General features: G+C 38.7%; 1 protein-coding gene across 1 annotated transcript in view; it reads right to left on the reverse strand.

Moving 5' to 3' along the window:
• Positions 1-24,381, reverse strand: part of B3GLCT (beta 3-glucosyltransferase) — a 160,521-nt gene that overhangs the window by 3,995 nt on the left and 132,145 nt on the right. The window contains exons 11-15 of the mRNA XM_065397585.1: positions 16,492-16,605; positions 14,649-14,748; positions 8,098-8,217; positions 5,902-5,952; positions 5,454-5,598 (exon numbers count right to left, since the gene is read on the reverse strand). Of these exons, the coding sequence (XP_065253657.1) occupies positions 5,454-5,598; positions 5,902-5,952; positions 8,098-8,217; positions 14,649-14,748; positions 16,492-16,605 (530 nt within the window). The remainder of the gene's footprint in view (positions 1-5,453; positions 5,599-5,901; positions 5,953-8,097; positions 8,218-14,648; positions 14,749-16,491; positions 16,606-24,381) is intronic.

The raw sequence follows: 24,381 nt of genomic DNA on the forward strand, positions 1-24,381 counted from the left end.
AGTGCTGTGTTTTTTCTTTATTTTGTTTGGTTATTATTTTGTGATCTTGTAAATTGTTTTTTTCTGGGGTTTTTTTGGTCTACATTTTTGTTCAACAAGGCCATCTATGGGCAGAGGGGTCTGCCTGCGTGGAACAACTTGCAAGATGTATTGGTTATAGCAGAGGTGGGCAAACTACGGCCCGCGGGCCACATCCGGCCTGCGGGACCCTCCTGCCCAGCCCCTGAGCTCCTGGCCTGGGAGGCTAGCCCCCGGCCCCTCCCCTGCTGTTTCTCCTCACTGTACTGCCGGCACAATGCTCTAGGCGGCAGGGCTGCAAGCTCTTTGTGTAAAAAAGGACATTGCATACCTTTGGGCCTCTAACGTTCACAAAAAATCTAGTAAAATTTAAAGAAAAATATTTTAATTTTTTAAAACAAACACACACAACATAATCCTGCACTGAAATAAGTGCACATAGTGTTTGTTTGAACATTGGCATATATATATATATATATATATATATATATATATATATATATATATATATATATATATATATATATATATATATATATATATATATATATATATATATATATATATATATATATATATATATATATATATATATATATATATATATAGGATCAAAGAAGGGACTGCTAGTAGGGTAAGTAATTTTGGGCCAAATCACAGAAACTTGTTTTAAAATTGGGGAGGAAACATTTTATAATATGTCCCTATTTTATGCACTGCTTGGATTCTACAAAGAGTAACCTAAGTTTAGGGTCATTCTCTTTGCTCCAGTTCTAAATGCTGGATGCCAGAATTGTCAACGTGGCAGGATAAGAAGTCCAAGACCCTACCACCATACAGAGTAATGGTGAAAATGTGAGGCTCCTATGACAAAAAAGGAGATATTACTCCTTTGCCAGATATCTTCACATTGTTACCCTTTGTCAGCTACACTGAAGGAGACAGAATCAAAACCAACCCATATGTGTCTGACTTCTCAATGCAACAGAAGTATTCACTTTTGTTTGTTTAAAAAAGCTTCTGGGGGGAGAGGTAGATACGCTGGAGGGTCGGGATAGAGTCCAGAGTGACCTAGAACAATTGGAAGATTGGGCCAAAAAAAACCTGATGAGGTTCAACAAGGACAAGTGCAGAGTCCTGCACTTAGGATGGAAGAATCACATGCACCGCTACAGGCTGGGAACCAACTGGCTAAGCAGCAGTTCTGCAGAAAAGGACCTGGGGATTACAGTGGATGAGAAGCTGGATATGAGTCAGCAGTGTGCCCTTGTTGCCAAGAAGGCTAATGGCATATTGGGCTGCATTAGTAGGAGCATTGCCAGCAGATCGAGGGAAGTGATTATTCCCCTCTATTTGGCACTGGTGAGACCACATCTGGAGTATTGTGTCCAGTTTTGGGGCCCCCACTAAAGAAAGGATGTGGACAAATTGGAGAGAGTCCAGTGGAGGGCAATGAAAATGATTAGGGGGCTGGGACATGACTTACGAGGAGAAGCTGAGGGAACTGGGGTTATTTAGTTTGCAGAAGAGAAGAGTGAGGGGGGATTTGACAGCAGCCTTCAACTACCTGAAGGGGGGTTCCAAAGAGGATGGAGCTCGGCTGTTCTCAGTGGTGGCAGATGACAGAACAAGGAGCAATGGTCTCAAATTGCAGTGGGGGAGGTCTAGTTTGGATATTAGGAAACACTATTTCACTAGGAAGGTGGTGAAGCACTGGAATGGGTTACCTAGGGAGGTGGTGAAATCTCCATCCTTAGAGGTTTTTAAGACCTGGCTTGACAAAGCCCTGGCTGGGACGATTTAGTTGGGTTGGTCCTGCTTTGAGCAGGGGGTTGGACTAGACCTCCTGAGGTCTCTTCCAACCCTAATCTTCTATGATTTTTCCCTACAACAATACAATGGAATATGAGCAAAGCACGTATGTAAAACAAACAGGTTTCGTTTGCAGTTGTTCCCATTAAAATATTTAAATTTGTCCTTTGCAGTTAGATTTATACTAAAGAGGATTTCAGTAAAAATGTATATAAACTCTCAAAATAAGATTTTATTGTCTCTCAACACTTTAGTGTCTTGCTGACAAATAAATAAGTAATGTAAAAAAGTTTTTCTTTTTCTACAGTAACAAACATAAGAAAAAAGGAGATCAGCATATTAAGGAAGCTAAGCTAAAAATTGATTTACAAGCTATTGTATGCTTTCCATTACTGATGGATGTATTAATGAATGCTCCATAGTGCTTTCATGCTGTACTTTGTATATTCCTTCCATACAATCAGGTAATACAATTTGACATTAACATGATCCTGTTCTTGGGATTTTCTTCTTTGATATTTAAGTTACTGAAATGCTTATTTAAAAAACAAAATAACCACTGAAGAACCAAGAGGGAGTCTAATACCCTGAGGCACTTTGAAAATCTCAACATTGGAGAATATCTATGGATTTGATGACCTTAAGAAATTTATTTTGACATAGATAATTACTGAACTACTCTCACTTGAGCCTGGCAAAAAACCCTCTTTCAGTAGTTTGTTTACTTTGAAATTTATATAAACCCTCTGCTGCCTTGATAAGGAACAAATTTGCTTTAACTGCATCTGTATTAATTACAACATTCTTTATATTTCAGATTACTTTAGATAACTCTGACTTAAAATGTATGACTGTATATCATCATAGATCTTATATACTACTCTCCTGATTGTACTTTCTCTATCTGATCCTTTATTTCATGCTCTGTGGACTCAATTACTGTATACAATTATCACCAACCGTACTAGTTAGATATTTTTACAGTGCCCAAATGCTAAGCCAGAGGTGGTGCCTGAAGCCTATCTAGGGACCAAGAGGAGTTTAAGAGCATATGAGCCAAGCATGTGGGTCTAAACACAGCAGCCTGGTGTGTGTCCAGCAGGGGAAACTTGACCAGGGTTGCGACAGCTGGTAACTTACCTCAAAACTTCTTGCTAAAAAAACAAGGCTGTGACCTAAGAAAGTGTGAGAAATGTCAGGCTGAAAGGAACTATTTCAGTTCAGTGGGAGGTATCAAAAGTAGTTTTAGAATAAAAACTATCTTCTCGTGTCACATCAGTGACTCCATTATCTCTTTTTCGCTCCTATGTGTTACTTCCATTACTATATTTAAGACCCTTAATCAAAGATGTACTTCATGTTTCATCACAGTCTTGACATGGTACATTAACAATCACATTTCTCTTACAAAAACAACGAGGAGTCTGGTGGCACCTTAAAGACTAACAGATTTATTTGGGCATAAGCTTTCGGTGCCACCAGACTCCTCATTGTTTTTGTGGATACAGACTAACACGACTACCTCTCTGATATTTCTCTTACAGTGTGCTGTATAATTTTTTTTGCAGCACTTTCTACATACTACATTTGCGAGTAGCTGCTAAATAAATGTATGAAGATGTGCTTAACAGACTGGTTTAAACTTTATATTTATTAATTTTCCATGTGTAGTATGCTATTTTTAATGCTATTAAAAACATTTTGCGTATGGAAGAGAACACAAAGATCAAATTATTTTATATTTTCTGGCTAGTGCTCATGTAAAAAATATGACATTGAATTTGAATTCATGATTAGCCTGATCATCAGTTTGCAATCTGTCCCAGAGTAAAGGGCAGAGTTGTTGCAGGCAGGAACCCAAGAGGGAGATTGTCACTCAAGGAGTCACAATCTATTGCTCCTTCTCCCTGCTACTCCTGTGAGGAAGTAAACTGTGATGGGTCAGTCTATCTATACTTGTTGCAGCATATACTCCCCATGCCCTGGCATAACTAGACTGCTGGGAACACTGAGGGGCAGAGACAAGGCTCCACTGCTCCTTCACCCATCTGTGTAAGATAAGGATGCTGCAGCTCTGTGGAGACTGATTACCCACATGTGCAGCAATCACTTACTGATTACCCACATGGTACAGCACACTTGCACTAAGAAGGAAAAGAGCACTTTATGCCTCCTTACAGAATAAGACATGATCTGACCCTATATAATTAAAGCTATATTTACACCTTATTTAAAAAATATAGTACAGGTAGCAATTAATTTTAGGAAATAAAAAATGATAATTAATTTTTGCTTGCTATATCCTCAGGAATCAAATGTTTGACGATGGAAAAAGTTATTTTTACCAATTTTTTTATTGGTATGCATTAATCTAAAAAGATGAATTTCCTGGCAAAAAGTCACATCACAGATCTACAAGGAATCAAAAACATTAATTGATCTGTTAGGAAAGTTGACAAAATGTGCAGGAGGCAAGCGGTCTTAAAAAGCATTGTGAACTTTGGAATTTTTTTTTATATTAGCCTTCTGGAAGTCATAAGAATATCTGAATAGGTTTATAAACTAAAGGTGATATGAAATAATGTAACAAATGAGGATGGATTTCAATTTTGCTAAATTTTATGAATTAAATAAACTAGAAAAAATGGTTAGGTACACCAATGACAAAACAAGGAATTAAATTTTCTAGAAGTTTTAAATCTCTGAACCAGATGGGAGTCTTGGGTACTCTCTCCTCAAAAACATTTCCAAAATATGTACAATTTGGATCCTTTTAAACAGCATCTCTCCTCCTACCCCCATACCAAATAGCCCTCCCCCGCGCCCCTTTTACTTCTGCTTGCTCTTGTGCCTGCTGGTTTTTACAGTTCTCTGCTAATGGAAACAATTTTCGACACTCTACTTCCTCAACTTTTAAGACTTTCCCGTAGCAAATATAGACAGGATGAGAGTACTGTTAGAGTGTGTAAATATTCATGTAACTGGGTTTTTTCTATAGGACAATCATTGCAGTATTTAAGGGCCAGATTTTTAAAAGTATTTAAGTGCCTAAAGAGGCAGATAGACACAGAATAGAATCATAGAATATCAGGGTTGGAAGGGACCTCAGGAGGTCATCTAGTCCAACCCCCTGCTCAAAGCAGGACCAATCCCCAGACAGATTTTTGCCCCAGATCCCTAAATGGCCCCCTCAAGGATTGAACTCACAACCCTAGGTTTAGCAGGCCAATGCTCAAACCACTGAGCTATCCCTCCCCCCATACAGTATTTTCAATTTGAATAGTATTTTCAAAAGCACTTCCAATCAGACTTAGGCACTTCATCGTTTTTGAAAATCCCACTAGGTGCCTAAGCAACTAAATTTAGTCATTTGTCATTGCCGGGGAGGGGGACTGAGACATCTCTGTAGCACTATTAAAATGGGTATTTGCCCACACTTGACATTTTTAAAAATCTACTTTATCTGTTTTCTCAGACTTTCTCTGGGTGGAAGGGGTGAGCAGGGGGAGGTTGTAGTGGGAATGTCTGCTCCTGGGACAGGGATTTTAAGGAGTTGGGTGCACTTTAAATGAATAAGTTAAATAAATATCAGTTTTCAATACTTGTAAAAATGTGTCTCTCACCTGATGGAAAAGTGGACAGTGTGTTATGGGGATTCCTAAACCACTGAAACACATTCCAAGGACCATATCATCTGGAGCATCATTGCTGTAACACTGGCATTTACTAGCAAGTAGTTTTTGGATTGCTTCTCTGCTGAAAACCATCCTAAACAATAAAAGCAAACAGAAAGTATGAGACACTCATTACTAATATAGCTGAATAACTGTAAACAATTTCCATTTATTAAGTCTTACTCAATGGAATAAAATCACAACGTGGAACGTAGTCCACTGGTGCATAGTATTTGGGAAACTGAAAGATGTTAGAAGATAGCATTCAGGCTTGAATTCTTAATGAGGATTTTTCTGAGACATATTTATTCTAGATAGTAAAATCAAATTATGATGTGATTTATTTAATTACAGAAAATCTTAATTACCCCAAATTTTACTTGGTAGTGATCCTTACCTGTCCCTTACCTCCACACATTTTTTCTTGATGCAGGGTGAGGGGAGAACTCTGTTTGGAGGAATGGAGAATATACATAGGACATGTAGAGAGTATTCAGAAATCCTGTTGTTACATAATTTAGTCTCGTGTTTGAAGTTGATGTGTGTGTTTTTATATGAACTGAATACTCATCTCTTTTCCCCTCCTCTGAAACTATCTAATAAAAATGCAATTATAAAAAGTATTTAATGAAGTATCTATATTGTGAAAAATGTTTTAAGCTAAAAAAAAAAAGTTACTCTTGACAAAAATATCTAACTTTTAACAGATGATTTTCTTGTGGGTTCCACTTGTTTTGGATTTGCTTCTTGCGTAGTTTGGTAAAAACATTTTGTTTTTTCTTCTATCTTGTTCATCTGGATAGTTAGAATGTAGCAGTATAAAAAAAAGAAAACTAAATCTGAACTGCCATTTTTCCTGGTAACATGTTACATATCACAATCATATATTAGAGCTCTGTCCACAGGAACAGACCAATATCTTAAACTGTGCTGCAAAGTTTTACTGTTCAGCTTGGCTCCCTATGACTGTTCATTTAAATATCATCTGCAGCATGGATGCCTTCAGGTCTCTACCAGTAGAACAAGCCTCTGATAGCTGCTGCTCCACAGAAGTCTCATGATGATCCAGAGCTCTGCAGCTGAGGACATACTCTCTTGCTTCACATTCTACGACTCTCCCTTCTCTGTCTATAACTCCATCCAGTTTTACCACTATATATGGTAATCTAGATGTTAAGGAAGCTCATCATAGCTGCCCAACTCTCCACAAGATATTCTCTTCTTTTTTTGGCAAAAAACACCTGCTTGAGTTCACTCGCTATAACAGAATCCTTAAATGGCAGCTGGTGTGTAGACTCAGATACATCCAATACAAAATTCAAGGAAAAAGTTTTGAATATTGTCAGGATCCATGTTGTTAAAGGCTTTAGAAACAGCAGTGCCAATTTAAGGTCAATCTGCTAGGCAAACAGGAAAAAGAATAGAGCGCCGGCATAATATAATCATGACCAGTCATGTTGCTGTATTCTGATCAAGCTGCAAGCAAAGGAGCAACTGTATTGAGAACCTTGAAAAAAGGAAGTTATAATAATCATGACTGGAACAGCATGTGTTGCTGTTGAAAAGTTGTCATAGAAGAATAAAGTAAATAGTATAAAGTTAGCAAATTAAAAAACCCACTACTTGGTAACAGAAAGGGCATGGTCAAAGTGATTACAAGATCTTTAACTTTACTCACTACCTGCCAACAAATCTCTTCAACAATAAACAGGAATATGAAGGAGAAGTGAGATATTTTATATACATATCTTCACAGACCTGAGTACCAGAAAGCTATGATGGTTCTTGAATGTATAGTAAAAATCACAGTACAAACAACAGAAAATATAAAAAATCTGTTAGTAATTGGCAAGCACTCCAGCATCAAAAGAAAGGGGTAAACTCTGCATAATTAAGAATGATGGGCACATTCCCAGGCTATACAAGACAATGACAACGCCAGCCAATTAGTCTTATTTATTTATGGACATAAATAAATATTATACTAACTCAGTTTTTTTCCTGGAGAATACCGATTTTACGTGTTTTAAGGGCATTCAGATCATGGGATTGAATAATTTAGATTTTAACTTATCTAAATAGAATAATGGATCTACAACTACTCAACAAACAAAATGGACAGAGATTAGAACCATAAGCGATGGATCTCACTAATGTTATTTGGATCAACCTAGAAGATCATGGATATATTCAGCTGAAACCCAAATCATTCACCAAATCCATTGAACTATAGTTCTCAACCATAAGGACTGGATAATCGATCTGCAATGATCTCTCTACGACATAAACTATCTTCCATTGATACCAACACTAAATAACTCACTCGCCTATCTCTTCAGAACATGAGTTAAAAACCAAAAGGGAGACAATCACTTTCACTCACACCATAGACAAACAAAGAGGGAGAGGGATGGTCCCGCAGCAAAGGCAATAACTGTGCTCTAAGCCCCCCCCCCTTTTACTGCCACTACATTATATCATGTGATAAAACATTATTCTTGTCACCTCTGTGTGATCTATAATATTCCAAAACATTTGCATTGGAAGAATGACTGTTTTAGCTCTCAGTAGGATTTGAAATAAAGTAAGTTACCCTCCTCCGCCAGTGATATAACTATATCCTCCTGTTCCCAATCCGTAGCCATAACGCTCTCCAAGAAACACTGGTTCATTAGGGTCATAGCAGCTGAGTAATTTCCGGAGCCTAAAGATACTAAAATGAGAGTCCATTTATTAAAAATATATTAAATCAGATATAGATCTTTATTTCTTTAAAACAAGTTTCAAAATACTTAAATTGACAGCTTAAAAGGCATTTTGGAATACAGTATAGAAAAATACATGTAAATTAATTGTGGGAATTCCAGGTAAAATAGTCAGGCAATCTGAACTTGGTAATGGAAGTTTAAAGCTAATTAGGCCATTTCCTTTGAAAAATAATTCATAATACTTCAAATGATTAACTAGATAGTTCATGAAACATTTCTCAAAAGAAACAAATATGTTCCTCAGCAACACTGAGTCTTCAATTTTAAAGTATACTTGGATTTTTCCAGACTACACTGAAAGAAGGGTAGGGAGGTAGAATTTTCGAAGACTGAAAGGCTAACAGTACTGCTGTGATCTGTGGACTTATTTTATTATTATTATTTATATGACAGTAACAACAAGAGTCCCAAGTACAGTAACTCCTCACTTAACATTGTAGTTATGTTCCTGAAAAATGCGACTTTAAGGAAAATGATGTTAAGCGAATCCAATTTCCCCATAAGGATTAATGTAAATGAGGGGGTTGGGTTCCAGGGAAATTTTTTTCACCAGACAAAAGACTATATATATATATATATATATATATATATATATATACACACATACACACACACACACAATATAAGTTTTAAACAAACAATTTAATACTGGTACACAGTGATGATGATTGTGAAGCTTGGTTGAGGTGGAGGTGGAGGAGTCAGAGGGTGGGATATTTCCCTTACTGCTAAATGATGAACTAACAATTGGCTGAGCCCTTAAGGGTTAACTCTCTCACTCTGCAAGGCAGCAGGAATGGAGGGAGATATGCTCATTTCCCTTAAGTACACTGCCTTGTTAATTAGATCAGCTTGCTGAGACCGCAGCTGCTACAAGCTCCTTCTGTCCTGAGCCCTGCTCTAAGGAAGATGGGGTAAGCGGGGTGCAGGAGCAGGGGGGAGAGGGACACCCTGACATTAGCCTCCCTCTTCCTTCCCTCCTCTTCCTCCCCCCCCCCAGCACAGCAAGCAGGAGTCTCTGGGAGCAGCTCCAAGGCAGAGGGCAGGAGCAGCACATGGCAGTGGGGGAAGGGACACAGCTGAACTGCAGGCAGCTGCTGCACAGGGAACTTAGGGGAGCGTGGAGCTGATAGGGGGCTGCCGGTCCACCCTGGTTCCAAGCCCCCACCAGCTAGCTGCAACGGGCTGCTCTTCCTGCAAGCAGTAGACAAAGCTGGCGGCTGCCAAAGGACGTTAGAAGGGAGGAGTTACTGTAGGATCAGGATCTCAAAGACAATCCTTGCTTGGGCCTCTTCATGCTACTCTAAAATGATTTTACAGCTAAACTAACACAAACTGCAAAAAAGGTGCTCTAGGTCAGTGGTTCTCAACCCTTCCACACTACTTTACCCCTTTCAGGAGTCGGATTTGTCTTGTGTACCCCAAGTTTTATCTCACTTAAAAACTACTTGCAAGCAAAATCAGACATAGAAATACAAAAGTGTCACAGAACACTATTACTGAAAAATTGCTTACTTTCTCCGTTTGTCTGTATGAAATTTTAAGTTTGTACTGACTTTGCTAGTGCCTTTTTATGTACCCTGTTGTAAAACTAGGCAAATATCTATATGAGTTGATGTGCCCCTTAGAAGACCTCTGTTTACCCCCAGGGGTATGCATACCCCTTGTTGAGAACCACTGCTCTAGTTCAACCACAAACTATGGACAGGAATCATTGCATGTGTGTATATATAAAAACATTCCAAATTTTTTCTTTTAAAAAAAAATCTGATCCTATTGTTTTAAAATCTAAAAAATTTAAAAAAAATGGCAGATTCGATGCCTTTATGCACAATGAGTAGCACTTTGCTCCATATGTATGGTGTAAGGTACTATTAAACACTGAATAATCTGGTCCTAAATCCATTTACTTCTATTTTTCTTTTTTAAACCTCTATTTCATTCCTTTTTATAACCTCTATTTCCATACTTTATATCTTTATACTTTTGAACTACTCCTTTCTCTCTTAAAACTGGTTTTGATGTATTCCACAACGTACTTAGAGAAGAGAGATATCTTTAATAGCTTAATAAATAATTTCAAAATTGCTATTCAAGCAGAATAATTACGTCTGGATTTTGTAACTGAATTATTCATTCTCTAAACCAGAGTCGGAGTCTCTCTCTTGTCAAATGATTTATCATCAACACAGGTGGCAAACTGGAACACTTGTTAAAATTCTTATTTCACAGTCAGTCATTATATTCTCCCCAAAACATTAACTCAGTCTTTGGATAATAGCTTCATTGATCATAGTGTTATCATACCATATAGAATTAAGATTTCAATAGCTATCAATTAGCTATAATTAATTTCTCTTCCCTTTTTAATTCCCTTCCTTTCTTTTGTTCAATCAAAAAGAATGAGGAATTATGTAATTTTTTACAGTAATCTCCAAAGTAATGAGCATCAGTTTTTGTAATCCGGTGTGGAAAATATGCTGAGAAATTACTATAGTACAGATGATGGTAGGTTCTATCAAACTAGTTCCTTGCAATGTAAATGGGCTAAAAATTCATCTTTATTATGCAATCTAAGAGTCACATAAATCAGTACCATTAAAAACTAGCCATCTTTTGTTACAATTTTTCAGTCTAGTCCACTGTTTCCAATGGGAAGGATAAAATTATTATTGACGTGTAATCTGCAGTTTACCAGGGTACCAAAAAATAAATCAACTCCTAACACTCAACTGATTCTTATTGGGGCTGTGACAAACTTATTTTTTCTGATTTTCAATTCTCATCACTAGGTTACAGCAATCTTGTTATTTTTATAATCCATGTATTTCTCTTTCCTATACAGAGTCTGTAGAATGTCTCATTTTCCTTGTATGGTAACTGGCAAATTCAGCTGTAACAAACTCTTATTTCCTATAGTTAGCCCTTCGCAAATTCCTCTTTTGTCATATGATTTAACCTTAAGAACGTTGTTATAGTCTTGACCTCTTTTTCTTCATGTTCAGGGGCCCATGTTGCTGATATCTAATTACCTTGTCCTTGTGACGTTGCAGTCTATATGGTTTTATAAAAACATGATAATAAGTGAATATAACGTAACTGGGATATGCTTCATGCAAAAGGTCTCTTGTAAGGTATCATTACAAAGCTTATAATTTACTGAGTGTGATCATCCTATTTGTATAAATGTACCACTCTTGTATCTAAAACTAGAAATATAAAATATAACTCTGAGGGCCTAAAACAATTATGCAAAGTGTGGGCCATTAATGGTGGTTTGGAATCTTGATGACTCCCATTAACCAGGACCATTGTCTGCAGATGGCTGTGTTTTACCTGTGAGTCTTCCTACATATGTGTGTGCACTGGCAAGTGGGTAATGAAGTCTTGCAGTGACATGTGATCATGTCACCTGAACTGGAATCCATCTTTAACCTGGTGCTTTTCCAGTGAGGGGGGGTGGAAACCCAGAGGGACAAAGGGTTCCCGCCTTATGCAAAAGATATATAAAGGGGTAGAACAGAACAAAGGGAGAGAGAGGAGCCATCATGAAGAATCCCCTAGCTACCTGAGCTGGAACAAGAACTGTACCAGGGGAAAGAATTGTGCCCAGGCCTGGAAGGTGTCCAGTCTGAGAAAAAAACTTACTGAAGCAACTCTGAGGGTGAGATTATCTATATTTAGATTTGCGAATTTTATTTTATTTTGCTTGGTGACTTACTTTGTTCTGTCTGTTACTACTTGGAACCACTTAAATCCTACTTTTTGTATTTAATAAAATCACTTTTTACTTATTAATTAACTCAGAGTATGTATTAATACCTGGGGGAGCAAACAACTGTGCATATCTCTCTATCAGTGTTATAGAGGGCGAACAATTTATGAGTTTACCCTGCATAAGCTTTATGCAGGGTAAAACGGATTTATTTGGGTTTAGACCTCATTGGGAGTTGGGCATCTGAGTGCTAAAGACAAGTCCACTTCTGTGAGCTGTTTTCGGGTAAACCTGCAGCTTTGGGGCAAGTAGTTCAGGCCCTGGGTCTGTGTTGGAGCAGACGGGAGTGTCTGGCTCAGCAAGACAGGGTGCTGGAGTCCTGAGCTGGCAGGGAAAACAGGGATAGAAGTAGTCTTGGCACATCGGCTGGCAGCTCCCAAGGGGGTTTCTGTGATCCAACCCGTCACAGTCCTGTTCTCTTATATCTCAGTGTCACAGAAGCAATTTAAGTTCATTTTCTATCTCAACAAGTGCCAACGGTTACCGAGTCACCATCTTTCAACATGCTGATCCAATTTTCTGTCACATGTATCAAATCCAGTTTTAATAGGAACTATTGAGTCATGCTTCTTAATTGGTTCAAACTTGTCCTGGATTTCTTTTTTGAAAGGTAATAGCTAAGGCTAAGATTTTGGTCATGGTTATTTTTAGTAAAAGTCACGGATAGGTCACGGGCAATAAACAAAAATTCACAGAAGCCGTGACCTTTCTGTGACTTTTGCTGCTGCGGCTCCATGGTTTCCCCTGCCAATGTGGTGACTGGGAGCTGTGGGGTTCCCCCTGTGCCTGCAGCAGCTGGAAGCTGCAGGGTGACCATATTTCCCAAAGAGAAAATGGTACACCCCCACCTGCTCGCCCAAGGCGCCCCCCGTGCAAGGCTGTTGCCCGTTGCTGGAACCCTGAGGAGGGCCCCCTCTGCAGGCTGTTGCCTGTCGCTGGAACCCTCCCAGGGCCCCGCTGGCTGCCAACTCCAGTCCCTTGGCCCCTGAGGCCGAAGCAGAGAATGTCAGGGAGGTCTCTGGAAGTCACGGATTCTATGACTTCTGTGACCTCCCTGACATAAACATAGCCTTAGTAACAGCACACTGATCCTGCTACTTGCTAAACTTCATTTAATTAGGCATGAACTGTCCAAAAGTTGGAATTTTTAGTTCATGGGAATTTTTGATATTTTGAAATCTGGTTTCAGTCTAATTTCAGAATTACCCATGAACTGGGGAGTCTGAAAAATTTTATTTGAAAACATGGTGTTTCTGAACAAAAAAATGCATCCTCTGATCTTGGCAAATGCTGCGTGAAACTGACATAATTCTTGTCAGTTTCACTACTATCCACCACTGAACAGGAGAGGTGAAACTGACAACAATTGTATCAGTTTTTCAATTAGTAGTTGCTGGGCCTTCTACAGGCTGTAGCTCCTGGGCAGACCCACCAGGCAGACTGTCTTGGGCTGGGGCTGCAGAGCTTCCAGACTGCTGGGCCAGCTGGCTCCCTAAACTCTTGGGGTAGTCCGTACCAGGACTTCCAGGCTCCTGACTCCATGGGACTGAACCTGGAAGCCCCTAGAGCCTGAGGCTCCTTCTATCAAGTTGGGAGCTGAGCCCTGTTAGAACCTGGGTCCCAGACTTCTAGGCTCCCAGCTTCATGGCAGCCTGGAAGCCCTGAGACATGTTGCCCCACAGCTGCAGATCCTGGAAGTGCTGGGATTTTTGGAGCAGGTTGCAGGGCAGGGCTGCGCCCGAGCTACAAGCCCTGGAGTCCTGATTCTGGGGCAGTCCCAGGCTCCCCAGCAGCCCCAGGAACCAGACAGGGTTCTGATAGAAGCCTGCCTGTGATTCAATAAAAAGTTGTTGAACCCAAGGTGTTTCTGCAAAACACTTGGGGTTCGACAATTTGTATTTTCCGACGAAACAGGAAATTCCCAACAGCTCTAATTTATTCCTCATTCGTCACTGTGGGATCACCATTACTCCATGTGAGTTCTGCAACACCAACTCCCCTTCAAAACGTGTTGAATGTAAAGCAGTAAATACGTATTTTTCTGCTTCTCCATGACTGTTCAAATTACCAACTTGCTATTTCTTTGAAAGCAATAATAAAATATAATTTACTAATCTACTTTGAAAGAGACAGTAAACATTTCTAGGGCGTTTCTTTTTTAGAAAATTAGATTGTGTTCGAACATGACAATTTTCTAACAAAGCCAAGCCCTAGACATAGGTATGGTTGGCTGTTAGGACTAAGAATGGGTTTGGAGCCCTCATCCTCTGGGATCTGCTCCACATCAGGAAAATGCACTGTATTAGAAAATGTGTTAACTTAAAGTTAGTCACAACCAGTTAATGCCTTATATGCTCTTGTATCAACAGATTGCAATATATGACTGTCACATATTCAAAGTAGTGACAGATTATTATGTGTATAAATTATTTGTTATAGGAGATTTTATAAGAGTAAACTGTATTTTTAAAAGGAGTCCAGGAATATATAGAGCAAAAGATAGTGTTCCTATTTACTGGAGTATAAATCAAAATAAATAAATATTTCTAGAACTCTTATTAATACAAATTAAGAGCATTTCTGAAATACTGTAATTCGTACCTTATTAAGGTGTCGTCATCCACAATGACTAACCATGGTGTTTTGGAAGAGCTGTGATTCAAAAATCTTTCCAAAATGGCAAAAGTCTTCCCGCAATGACCTAAAAGGGGGAGGAATAAGAGAAAGAACATACTGTACATTGTTTTTGAGAGAGAGAGAGAGAGAGAGAGAGAGAGAGAGTGTGTGTGTGTGTGTGTGTGTGTGTGTGTGTGTGTGTACAATTATTTGTAAATTAATCTGAATGATACATTTTACTGGATAATACAGTGTTGACCAAAGTGTTGAAACATGTTTGTGTAGATAATGGCAAAGTGGCAAAGGAGCTGAGGATCCAAATTTCAATTTGTATTGTAGAGAGTGCTTTTGATTTGGATGTGATTCCACAATAGGCTGCTTTCTATGAGGCAACATGGCCTACTGAGCAGTGCACTAGACTATGATTCCAGAGACCTGGGTTCTATTTCCTGGTCTACCACTGGCCTGCTGGCTGACCAGGGCCAAACCAACTCATTTCTGTTTTCCCATCCATAAAATGGGGATAATGTAATTACTTCCTTTGTAAAATGCTTTGAGGTCTATGCGTGAAATGTGCTATACAAGTATTATTCATACCCATAAATTAAACTTTACAATGCACCAGGTCAGTATATAATTAGATTTGTTTTGTTAAGACTTGAGTAGGCACAACCAATCAATGGAATAATCAAAGATATAGGCATTAACTCTGATTAAATCATGGCTCCTGATAGCTTCCCCAAAGCAAAAGCTTTAGAATTTAACAAAAAGCAGTGTTTTATAGCTGGTAAGTGAGAATCAAAATGGCAAGAGAAATAAAGTGTCATACAAGCTTAGTTAAAGCTAAAAATGTCTTCCAGGAAGATCAAACTGTAAATCACTAACACTCACTAAAAATCACTTGTGTTCAAGAGAGATAGTTCAGACGCAATTAACACTATTAATGCGTCTTGTAATAAAAAAACAAACAAATAAGATTGAGGTATTATAGTTGGGATTTTTTCAACAAAAACACTTTTTGACACACAGCAGAATATTTTTGGTTAAAAACTTCGCTTTTTTTCCTCCTGGCATTGAGAACCTCTATTTATCTGTACTTTTTTTTTTAATCCATTAACATCATAAAAATGGATTATGCAAATGTTTCCAGTTCTATGCTATCCATTGAAGAGAAATACACCAAGTGAAGTGTGTGAAAGAAGGCAATAAAATGAGAATGAACAAACCACTGAAGCCATAGTATCGAAGGCTTTTTTCTGTTCAAGGGCACCTTAAATTATTACTTTAAACTACTATGTTACATGCTCAGACAAAATACTGTTTGATTTTTCCATTTAGTTTCAACGTTTAAAAACACAGGCATACTAGATGTAGGCACATATTACTTTGAAACCATCTTGTAAGTGCTTCATGCTACAGCGACCAGTTGGCATCATATAAGGTCTTCTGTTATGAATGTATCACTCTGACACTGCTACTGCAACAACCTTAATATCAACAAGATTGATAGAATAGTGATGGCAGAAGGAAACATTTCAACAGACAGAAAACTGTCCACTCAGGCATTTTTACTGTGCCCACGTCCATAGTAGCGAGGCACCAGATCATAAGAAAATGATTCTGTCCAAAGGAACTGTATTCTCCACCCATCTCCTGTTTTGTGTGATTAGTAAGAAGAATTTTTCGTTTATTTTTACTTCCAAAGGACTGTGCTACAAAAATGTAACACTTCAGCATAACTTACTATACACTGAATAGACATTTCACCTTGAAAACTTATCATACTCATACAATGAAACTTTCTGTAAAGATAATATTAGAAGCTTACCTCTTTCAGTATTAGGTACTCCTAAATCTATAGTAGGAATGGAGGTCTCTGCATAATCACTATAATATTCAACAAGGGTAGCCTCACCTTCCCAGGTCTGCTTTACAATCGGTACTGAAAAATAATTAGTCGTATTGAAACATAAGAATGGCCATACTAGGTCAGACCAATGGTCCATCTAGCTCAGTATCCTGTCTTCCAACAGTGGCCAATGCCAAGGTGCTTCAGAGCGAATGAACAGGGCAATTATTGAGTGATTCGTGCCCTGTTGTACACTTGCAGCATCTGGCAGTCAGAGGCTAGCGACACTCACACCATGGGGTTGTATGCCTGACCTTCTTGCCTAATAGCCATTCATAGACCTATCCTCCATGAACTTACCTAATTCTTTTTTTAATCCAGTCATAATTTTGGCCTTCACAACATCCCCTGGCAATGAGTTCCACAGGTTTACTGTGCAGTGTGTGAAGAAGTATGTCCTTTTGTTTGTTTTAAACCTACTATTAATTTCATTGGGTGACCACTTGTTCTTGTGCTATGTGAAGGAGAAAATAACACTTCCTTATTCACTTTTTCCACACCATTCATGATTTTATAGACCTCTATCATATTCTCTCCCCCCCCTTAGTTGTCTCTTTTCCAAGCTGAAAAGTCCCTGTCTTTTTAATTTCTCCTCAGAGGGAAGCTGTTCCATACCCCTAATCATTTTTGTTGCCATTCTCTGTACCTTTTCCTATTCTAATATATCTTTTTGAGATGGGGTGACCAGAACTGCATGCAATATTCAAGGTGTGGGCATACCATAGATTTATATAGTGGCATTATGATATTTACTATCTTATTTTCTATCCCTTTCCTAATGGTTCCTAACATTGTTAGCTTTTTTCACTGCAATGCACATTGAGTGGATGTTTTCAGAGAATTATCCATGATAAACCGCCAAGATCTCTTTCTTGATTGGTAACAGCTAATTTAGAAACATAAGTAGCTACCGTTTATTTAAATGGCTGTATTGACCAAATTAAACCAGAGTGCTTTTCAGTGAGGCCAAAGGCAAAGTGGAAAAACACTGCTTGGAAAGTTTTAGTTACATACATTGCTTATACTGCAGGAATAGCTCCACGTATAAGGAATGGAATTATACTGAAAATTTGTAAAACTGAGTTCTCTCAAAACAGAGCTATTAACCAGGAATGTAAATAAAGAAATAAAAGAGATAACCTAATCACATCTTCCTAGACATTCCCTGATCTACTTACATACCTGGGGTTTCAAATGAGTAGTTTTTCTAGGTATGATACAGATGATTTTTCATACCTGGCCCAAAGTTTCTTACAGCATCGCTGCTCTGTCCCCCTCTCTCCGGGAGAACAACACAGACAGGCAAAAGGGGAGTCTTGTTTCAATTTTAAAAAGTTCTAGCCTTCCCACTGGCTCTTTTGGCCAGGTGCCCACTCAATTCCTTTTACCTATGCATAGCAGCGAGACTTTTTAACCCTTTATAGGTAAAGCAAGTAGAGAACAGCTACTAAGAGGGATTTTATAGCTAACTGTCTGGCTGGGTGTCCATAAAAGGGAGCTACCTCCCTCCCCTTCATTTATCATAAATGTTCAAAACAAAGATAAGAAATTGTTGCAAATCTCTGTCCTGATTATGTGCAGGGTTTGTGTAAAGTGTGTGAAATGTGTGTTTTACAAAATATGCCCCATCTACCAGGCACAGACCATTATAGGCATCACTTTGACTTTGAAAACACGTCAAAGAAGATAGATAAGAAAGATGTATTAGATTTAAAGTAATGCAAAGAAATTGTGAAATCCTCTGTTTACTGAAAACATCCCAGAGGCGTTAGGTGCCTAACTTTGAGACAACTGACCAGCTGCATTGTGGTGTCCCGGATTGGATGACAGCATATTGGCCTTCCTTTCTGTATTACGCTGTTTGTTTTGTCTTTTACTCAAAAATTGATTAAACCTATGTTATTTGACATCTCATGTTATAATCTAAATCGAACCCATAACAGTTGGATGCCTGGTAGCTGATATATTCAGTGGCATGGTAATGAAAATGCTGCCTCTAAATAAGGCATCATGATCCTAACACTTATTCTGTTCTTTTCAGTACTACAGTAGTTAGGATAGGCAGCTTTATAGTTCTGTGAAAGACAAGCCACAAGTGGTTGGGTGAGTTTTACATAAAAATAAAACTTCTCATAAAATATGAGTGTATTTTCATTCATACTGTATGAAGGATGTAATCCAACACCTTTGTACAAGATGTTTAAATAAATGCTGACCAGGCTATGGAATTTACTACCTTTACCTCTGTGTTAGATTTTGTTTATAATGCTGTGGTAACAATTATTATAGTGGTGCGGGAGTGCCACTATAGTTAAGTTTGCATCATGACATCTATTTAAAGGTGTACCTTTCTAACTCCTCTAAAATTGACATGCTTAGTCAGATTTTCTTTAAAATTTGGTGTGCCTCAGGAGGGTACAGGGTAGGGTTAATCATCTGGAGTCATCTGAGCCAGGGTTTCCAGAGATATAAGCCCTGACAAAATTAACATTTAAAAAAAATTGTAGATGTTTGGGTTTTTTTTGCCCAGAGCTAGAGATCAACTGATTAATGTGATGTGGATCAAATGGTCCAGGTCTATTGAGTTTTATCCAAGATAGTGCATGACACCCACTACATCTTTGGTGGGACTCAAGTTGAGAACAGTATTTAGGAAATTGTACATTTTAACACTGCTCATGTGACAATACAGTAAAACGGCCTGAGGGTTTCCATTCCTGCCATTTGAATGCTCAGAAGTTCAACTCTTGTAAGTGCTTTAAAATATGAATGGTTAATCAGATTGCTTTGTAATTTGGTGAGCCTCATGTGGGTGCAGGGCAGCATTAGTGATCCAAACTTGGGATCATTTGACCAAGGAATTCCTGAGTTACAACTTCTTCCCCCAAAAAAACCCCCACATGGTTTCCTTCTGCTGGTACTGTTAAACTAAGAGGTATTAATGACTGGATGAATGAACAGTCCCCTGGCTGGCTGTGAATTCATCCTTCAGTGAATGCATCTATTCTAACCTATGACAAAAAGTAATTTTGAACTGAATGGGGGAAGGTTTCTACAATTTGTGAGTAATGGGTGGCAATTTTATTTTGGGGGGAATGTAATCAAGTAATTTTTGGGAAAAAAATAGACATGTGAATGTTTCCTGGAAGGGGAGGGATAGTAGAAGGTGGGGGAATGGGGAAAATAGGAGTAGAGGGGTTTGGGGCTTCAGTGAGGGAAAGCAAGAGGTTTGGCATACCCCAGCTCTGCCAGTGCACCTCAACCCCCCTGTGCGCCTCCAGCTCTGCCAATGCACCCCAAGCCCCTGCAGCCTCAACAGTGCCAGTACACCCCAAGTCCCTGTACTCCAACCTTTCTGCACCCCACACTTCTGCCAGTGCACCCCAACAGTGCAAGAAAACTATTAATAATTGTTGGAAGAACATTAATTGCGAAACTGGAGGGTTCATGGCTGACCAGAAAATGTGAACTGTGTGGCATAGAAATATTACAATATGACAGCTCAGTGGATTCTTCATAAAGAAAGATCATACTTGATTTGGATGTTTGCTTTCCTGTACTATGCACTATTCACATAAGTAGTTACAAGAGTCATTTATTCTTGCCTGAATAACAACAATTTAAGGATTAAGGTGAACAAAAAGATAACTGTTGTTTAAGAATGGTGAGAACTGGTGAACAAAACTTTAAGATCTGTAAAAGATATGATTCCACGGCAGTAATATTCTGCTCTAGAAGATACTGTTTTTAAAAATATTTTGGCGCACTTCTTTAAATGTGTGGGGTTTTTTTTTGCAAATTGCAGCAAACCCCCAAAAGTAAATATATGCAAAAAATTATGTCAATACAATATTAAGGTTGAGATTTGAATTGCACTGAACACAGGAAGTTCCCATCACCTTAAGTCTGCCTCCTTGTACATAACATATTTCAAAGCGACTTTCACTACTTGATCACTCCACATTGCATAATGTTGCATTATATCGCAATGAATACAAAGGAAATGTACTTTATTCTAACTATAAATGCACATCTTTACCAAAAGTTCTTAAGCAGATTTGTAATATTGTCCTTTGGATTATATCTATGGCAACTCAACTGTGTGCTCCTGGTTTATATTTGAATTGCACCTCTTTCTAAAACCTTGGATGCACATTTTATTCTTTTAATGTGATCATAAAATGCATACATGCAAGAGGGAGAGTTAAAGTTGTGATAAATTCTTAATTTTAAATGCCCTCACCTACATGTAATTAAATTCGCAGCCTTAATGTTGCATTAATGTAGCTTTTGGCATATAATAAAAAAATGACTTACTGGGAAAAAGGAGCTTTCTGAAGCTGGCATCCATTAATCTTTCACATTCTTGGGCGACATTATCCTTCATTGTGGAACACTGGAAGCTGTGAGGAAAGTTCAAGAATTTTCCTCCGTCTTCACCATGTGTTCCTTGAAGGATGTTTATACCGTGCATTCATGTCTTCCAGCTTTTAAAGCTTTTGATTCCTTTTTTTTTTTTAGCTCTAATATAGTAGGGTTTTTTTTTGTTTTTTTTTATCATCAGTGAGGTGGGAAAGTAAACATGGATGCAGTTCTTCAGTCAACTCCATTTACAGTATATGATAGTAGATTTCCTTTTGCCAAAAGGTATATGTTATAGATAACCAATCTCTAGGAGACCAGAAGCATGCCTTGATTAAGTAGAACACAAAGTCTTAAAAAATAAACTAAATAAAATAGATTTTATTCTGAAAAAATAGGGCATAAAGCCTTGATACATACGTAAGAGCAGAGCATGGCTAAGTTGGACAGTGTCTTCTTGCACAGAGACCAAATCATGGCTGAGATTTCAAGTGACACAACATTTGATTTTATCCTTAGCCATCATTTGTAATCACCACCAAAACCACTAGTAATAAATATACTATTTTTAAAATTTATAAATAAAACAAGTGTAATAGTTTCACCCTAGATGCTCATGGGATCCTTGTCCACATAAGAAAACAATTATACTATTCAGAATGTTTAGGAATCTCTTCTCACGAGAGCATCCAGGACTAGAATAGAATGAGTGGTAGATAGGTAACAGAGAGGGAACGCTGTCATCCACTGGTTAAAGCACTGGACTTGGAAGTCAGGAGATACGGGTTTTACTCCCTGGTTTCCCTATTGCTAAGGGTTATGTCTACACTAAAGCATTGAAGGCTTGCCACATGTTGTTTCTCAGGCCCCTCTACCATCCATACTCAAAGCCGTTAAAAACACATCTAGGCATGTGTTGAACCTCTTGCTGGCATCCTCAGCTAGGAAGTATGTTGCAAAGCCCACATTGAGCTGTGAGTCACACCACTACCCACTCACTTTGGAATGTGGAGGTAGCAACTGCACAGGTACTGGGGCTTCTGTTTCGATAGACCACCAATGCCATTCCTACAATTTCATGTACTTTTGTCTTCTGTATCCCTTTACTTAATCACTTCCTATTCACTCCTTATCCACCAGAAGCTACCTGCCATTTATATACCCTTGCTCAGCGTTTAATGCAGCCTGGTCCAGTTTCTATGCAGCTCAACCCAGCTCTGCCGAACAGCAAAATGCCTACCCACCCAGTGTGCTGCTAGCCTGCCAGAGGAGCAAACCAGAGGTTTTAGTTAACTTCTGGTGTGAGTAAAGACACAATCTCAAAGCAGGTGGTGGAGCTGGCATGCACCAGACTGGCGTGCAATGCAGGGAGTGCATCAAGTACTGAAAACCCTCTACCACAAGACTAAGAATGGCGATGGCAAGTCTGACAACTGCCCCTCTACAAGCCCCTTCTACAAGGAGTTTGACTGGGCCCTTACCACCACCCTTAGCAGAGAAGCCACTGTCCTCCACAACATATTTCTGAACATGCATGGTCTTGTGATCAGACTGGAAGACAGTGGGGATGGCACCAGAGAAGACCATGGTGGAGCAGGGGTTAGAGTCCCAGGAACAGACTGTGGAGCTGGAAACCCAGCCATATCACCCTAAACTATTAAAATAATTTGTGCTCAAATGGTAAATATTGAATAATGGGTGCTCCCTTCATCACTTTGTCTTTTCTTCATATAATATGAATTGCACTTCATAGTTCCCTCTTATTCAACCCCCCATTATGGTCTTCTCAAAGAATAATTCACCATGCATAACTATTTTGCCCCTGTCTTAATTCCTGGGAGGTCAACCTCATACAGTAAGAAAAAAAGAGAAAGACTAACTGGGAGAAAATCTAGTATCTAAAATTTAAACTCTTCTTTTTAATAAATATACTGTTTTACTATAGAATACATGCCTACAGTAACAATTACTATAGTCACATAATGTTTTCTGATAGAATAACAAATTAGTAACATCAATAAACTTTACCTAACACACAAGATGTGAGGCACACAGACTTGCATTAAAAAACCTGAACCCCAAAATTGTGATTTTAGGAGCAAAAGACTTTTTTACTCTGACTGAGTTGAAGTCCAACCTTTCACACAGATTGTGTGTGTCAACAAGATACTATTCGAAAGTTGAGGGCTGAGAACCAAAATATAAAGGTTAAGTTATAAGAATGTCTGTAAACAGAAACCATCCCCCTCATGGCTGAGTAAATGTATGATTGGTGTATTCCTATGATTTTATTTCCAACTTTTAAAAAATTATTTTTGAGTCAGGGCTTTTTAGGATAGTCGAATAATGCCTGTAGACTAACCTTTGACCTCAAATGTTTCAAAATACACCTAAACTTGCTGACCAAGTCACTGAGTATATTTTGGATCTATGGACTTTCCTGAACTTGAAATTACTAGAATGGGGAAGCACTTTGTTTGCATAAAGGTGACCTAACCTGCCCCTACTAGGTAATGCCAATGGCCTCAGAACAGGAGAGAAGCTCCTGAGAGGAGTTCCAAAGCGGGGGCGGGGGGGAAGAGAAGGGAACAGGGGGGAGGGGGAGGGCAGGACCAGCCAAACCACCAGCTTCAAAAACTGAACATTAGGAAGACTACCTGCTACTGGCTTCTGGCTTGTTTGCCTGCAATGGCTGCTAGCATCTGGCTACAGAATGCCTAACTAAGAGGCCTGTGCTTCCTCCATTGTCCCAGCAAGCCCACCAACGGGTAGGAGTCCAGCAACATGCAACATTTAAGATTCAGCATCTTCAAGCAAGTAACCTCTAGGCAGCCAGCAAATGTGTCAACATTAAACATCAAAGCCAGTAGGACCAATGGCTAATCTTTTCAATCATGTACCAGATTCTTGAGGCTGAATGAAACCACAAGAATTGTGACAACCATCCTGCATAAGTATCCGTCTTTTTGGTTTTGTTTTCTTTTCTCATATTTTTTATTACCAGAAGGATGTGTCTACCATAGAATTCTTGCACTTGTTTTTAACTCCAGCAGATGGCTGGTAGCGCATGTAAGAGTACAGAAGTGTGTGGATAGAACCCATAGAACCTATTTAAAAACAACCCCTACAGAGCAGTTCCTCAAATACCTGAGACAGCCCTAGGTTAAACAACTTTGTCGTCTAAAAGATCTCACATACATATATTTCATGGGTTAGGAGTTGTATGTTTAATCCTGACAAATCATGTTATTTACACCTAAATTTGTCACTCACATATTAAATTAAATAGCTGTGTCATCCTGAATTGTACTGGACTGTTTCATGTAACCCTATGTTGGGGGTAGAAAATACTGGCTATTACCTAACAATTAATAATTTAGGCAGGCTACTTTAATTAGCTTCAACCTGAAAGTGATTTGATCCTCCCTGTATCAGCTATTTGGCTGG

Source organism: Emys orbicularis, chromosome 1 (genome assembly GCF_028017835.1).
Source record: "Emys orbicularis isolate rEmyOrb1 chromosome 1, rEmyOrb1.hap1, whole genome shotgun sequence".
Taxonomy (NCBI): domain Eukaryota; kingdom Metazoa; phylum Chordata; order Testudines; family Emydidae; genus Emys; species Emys orbicularis.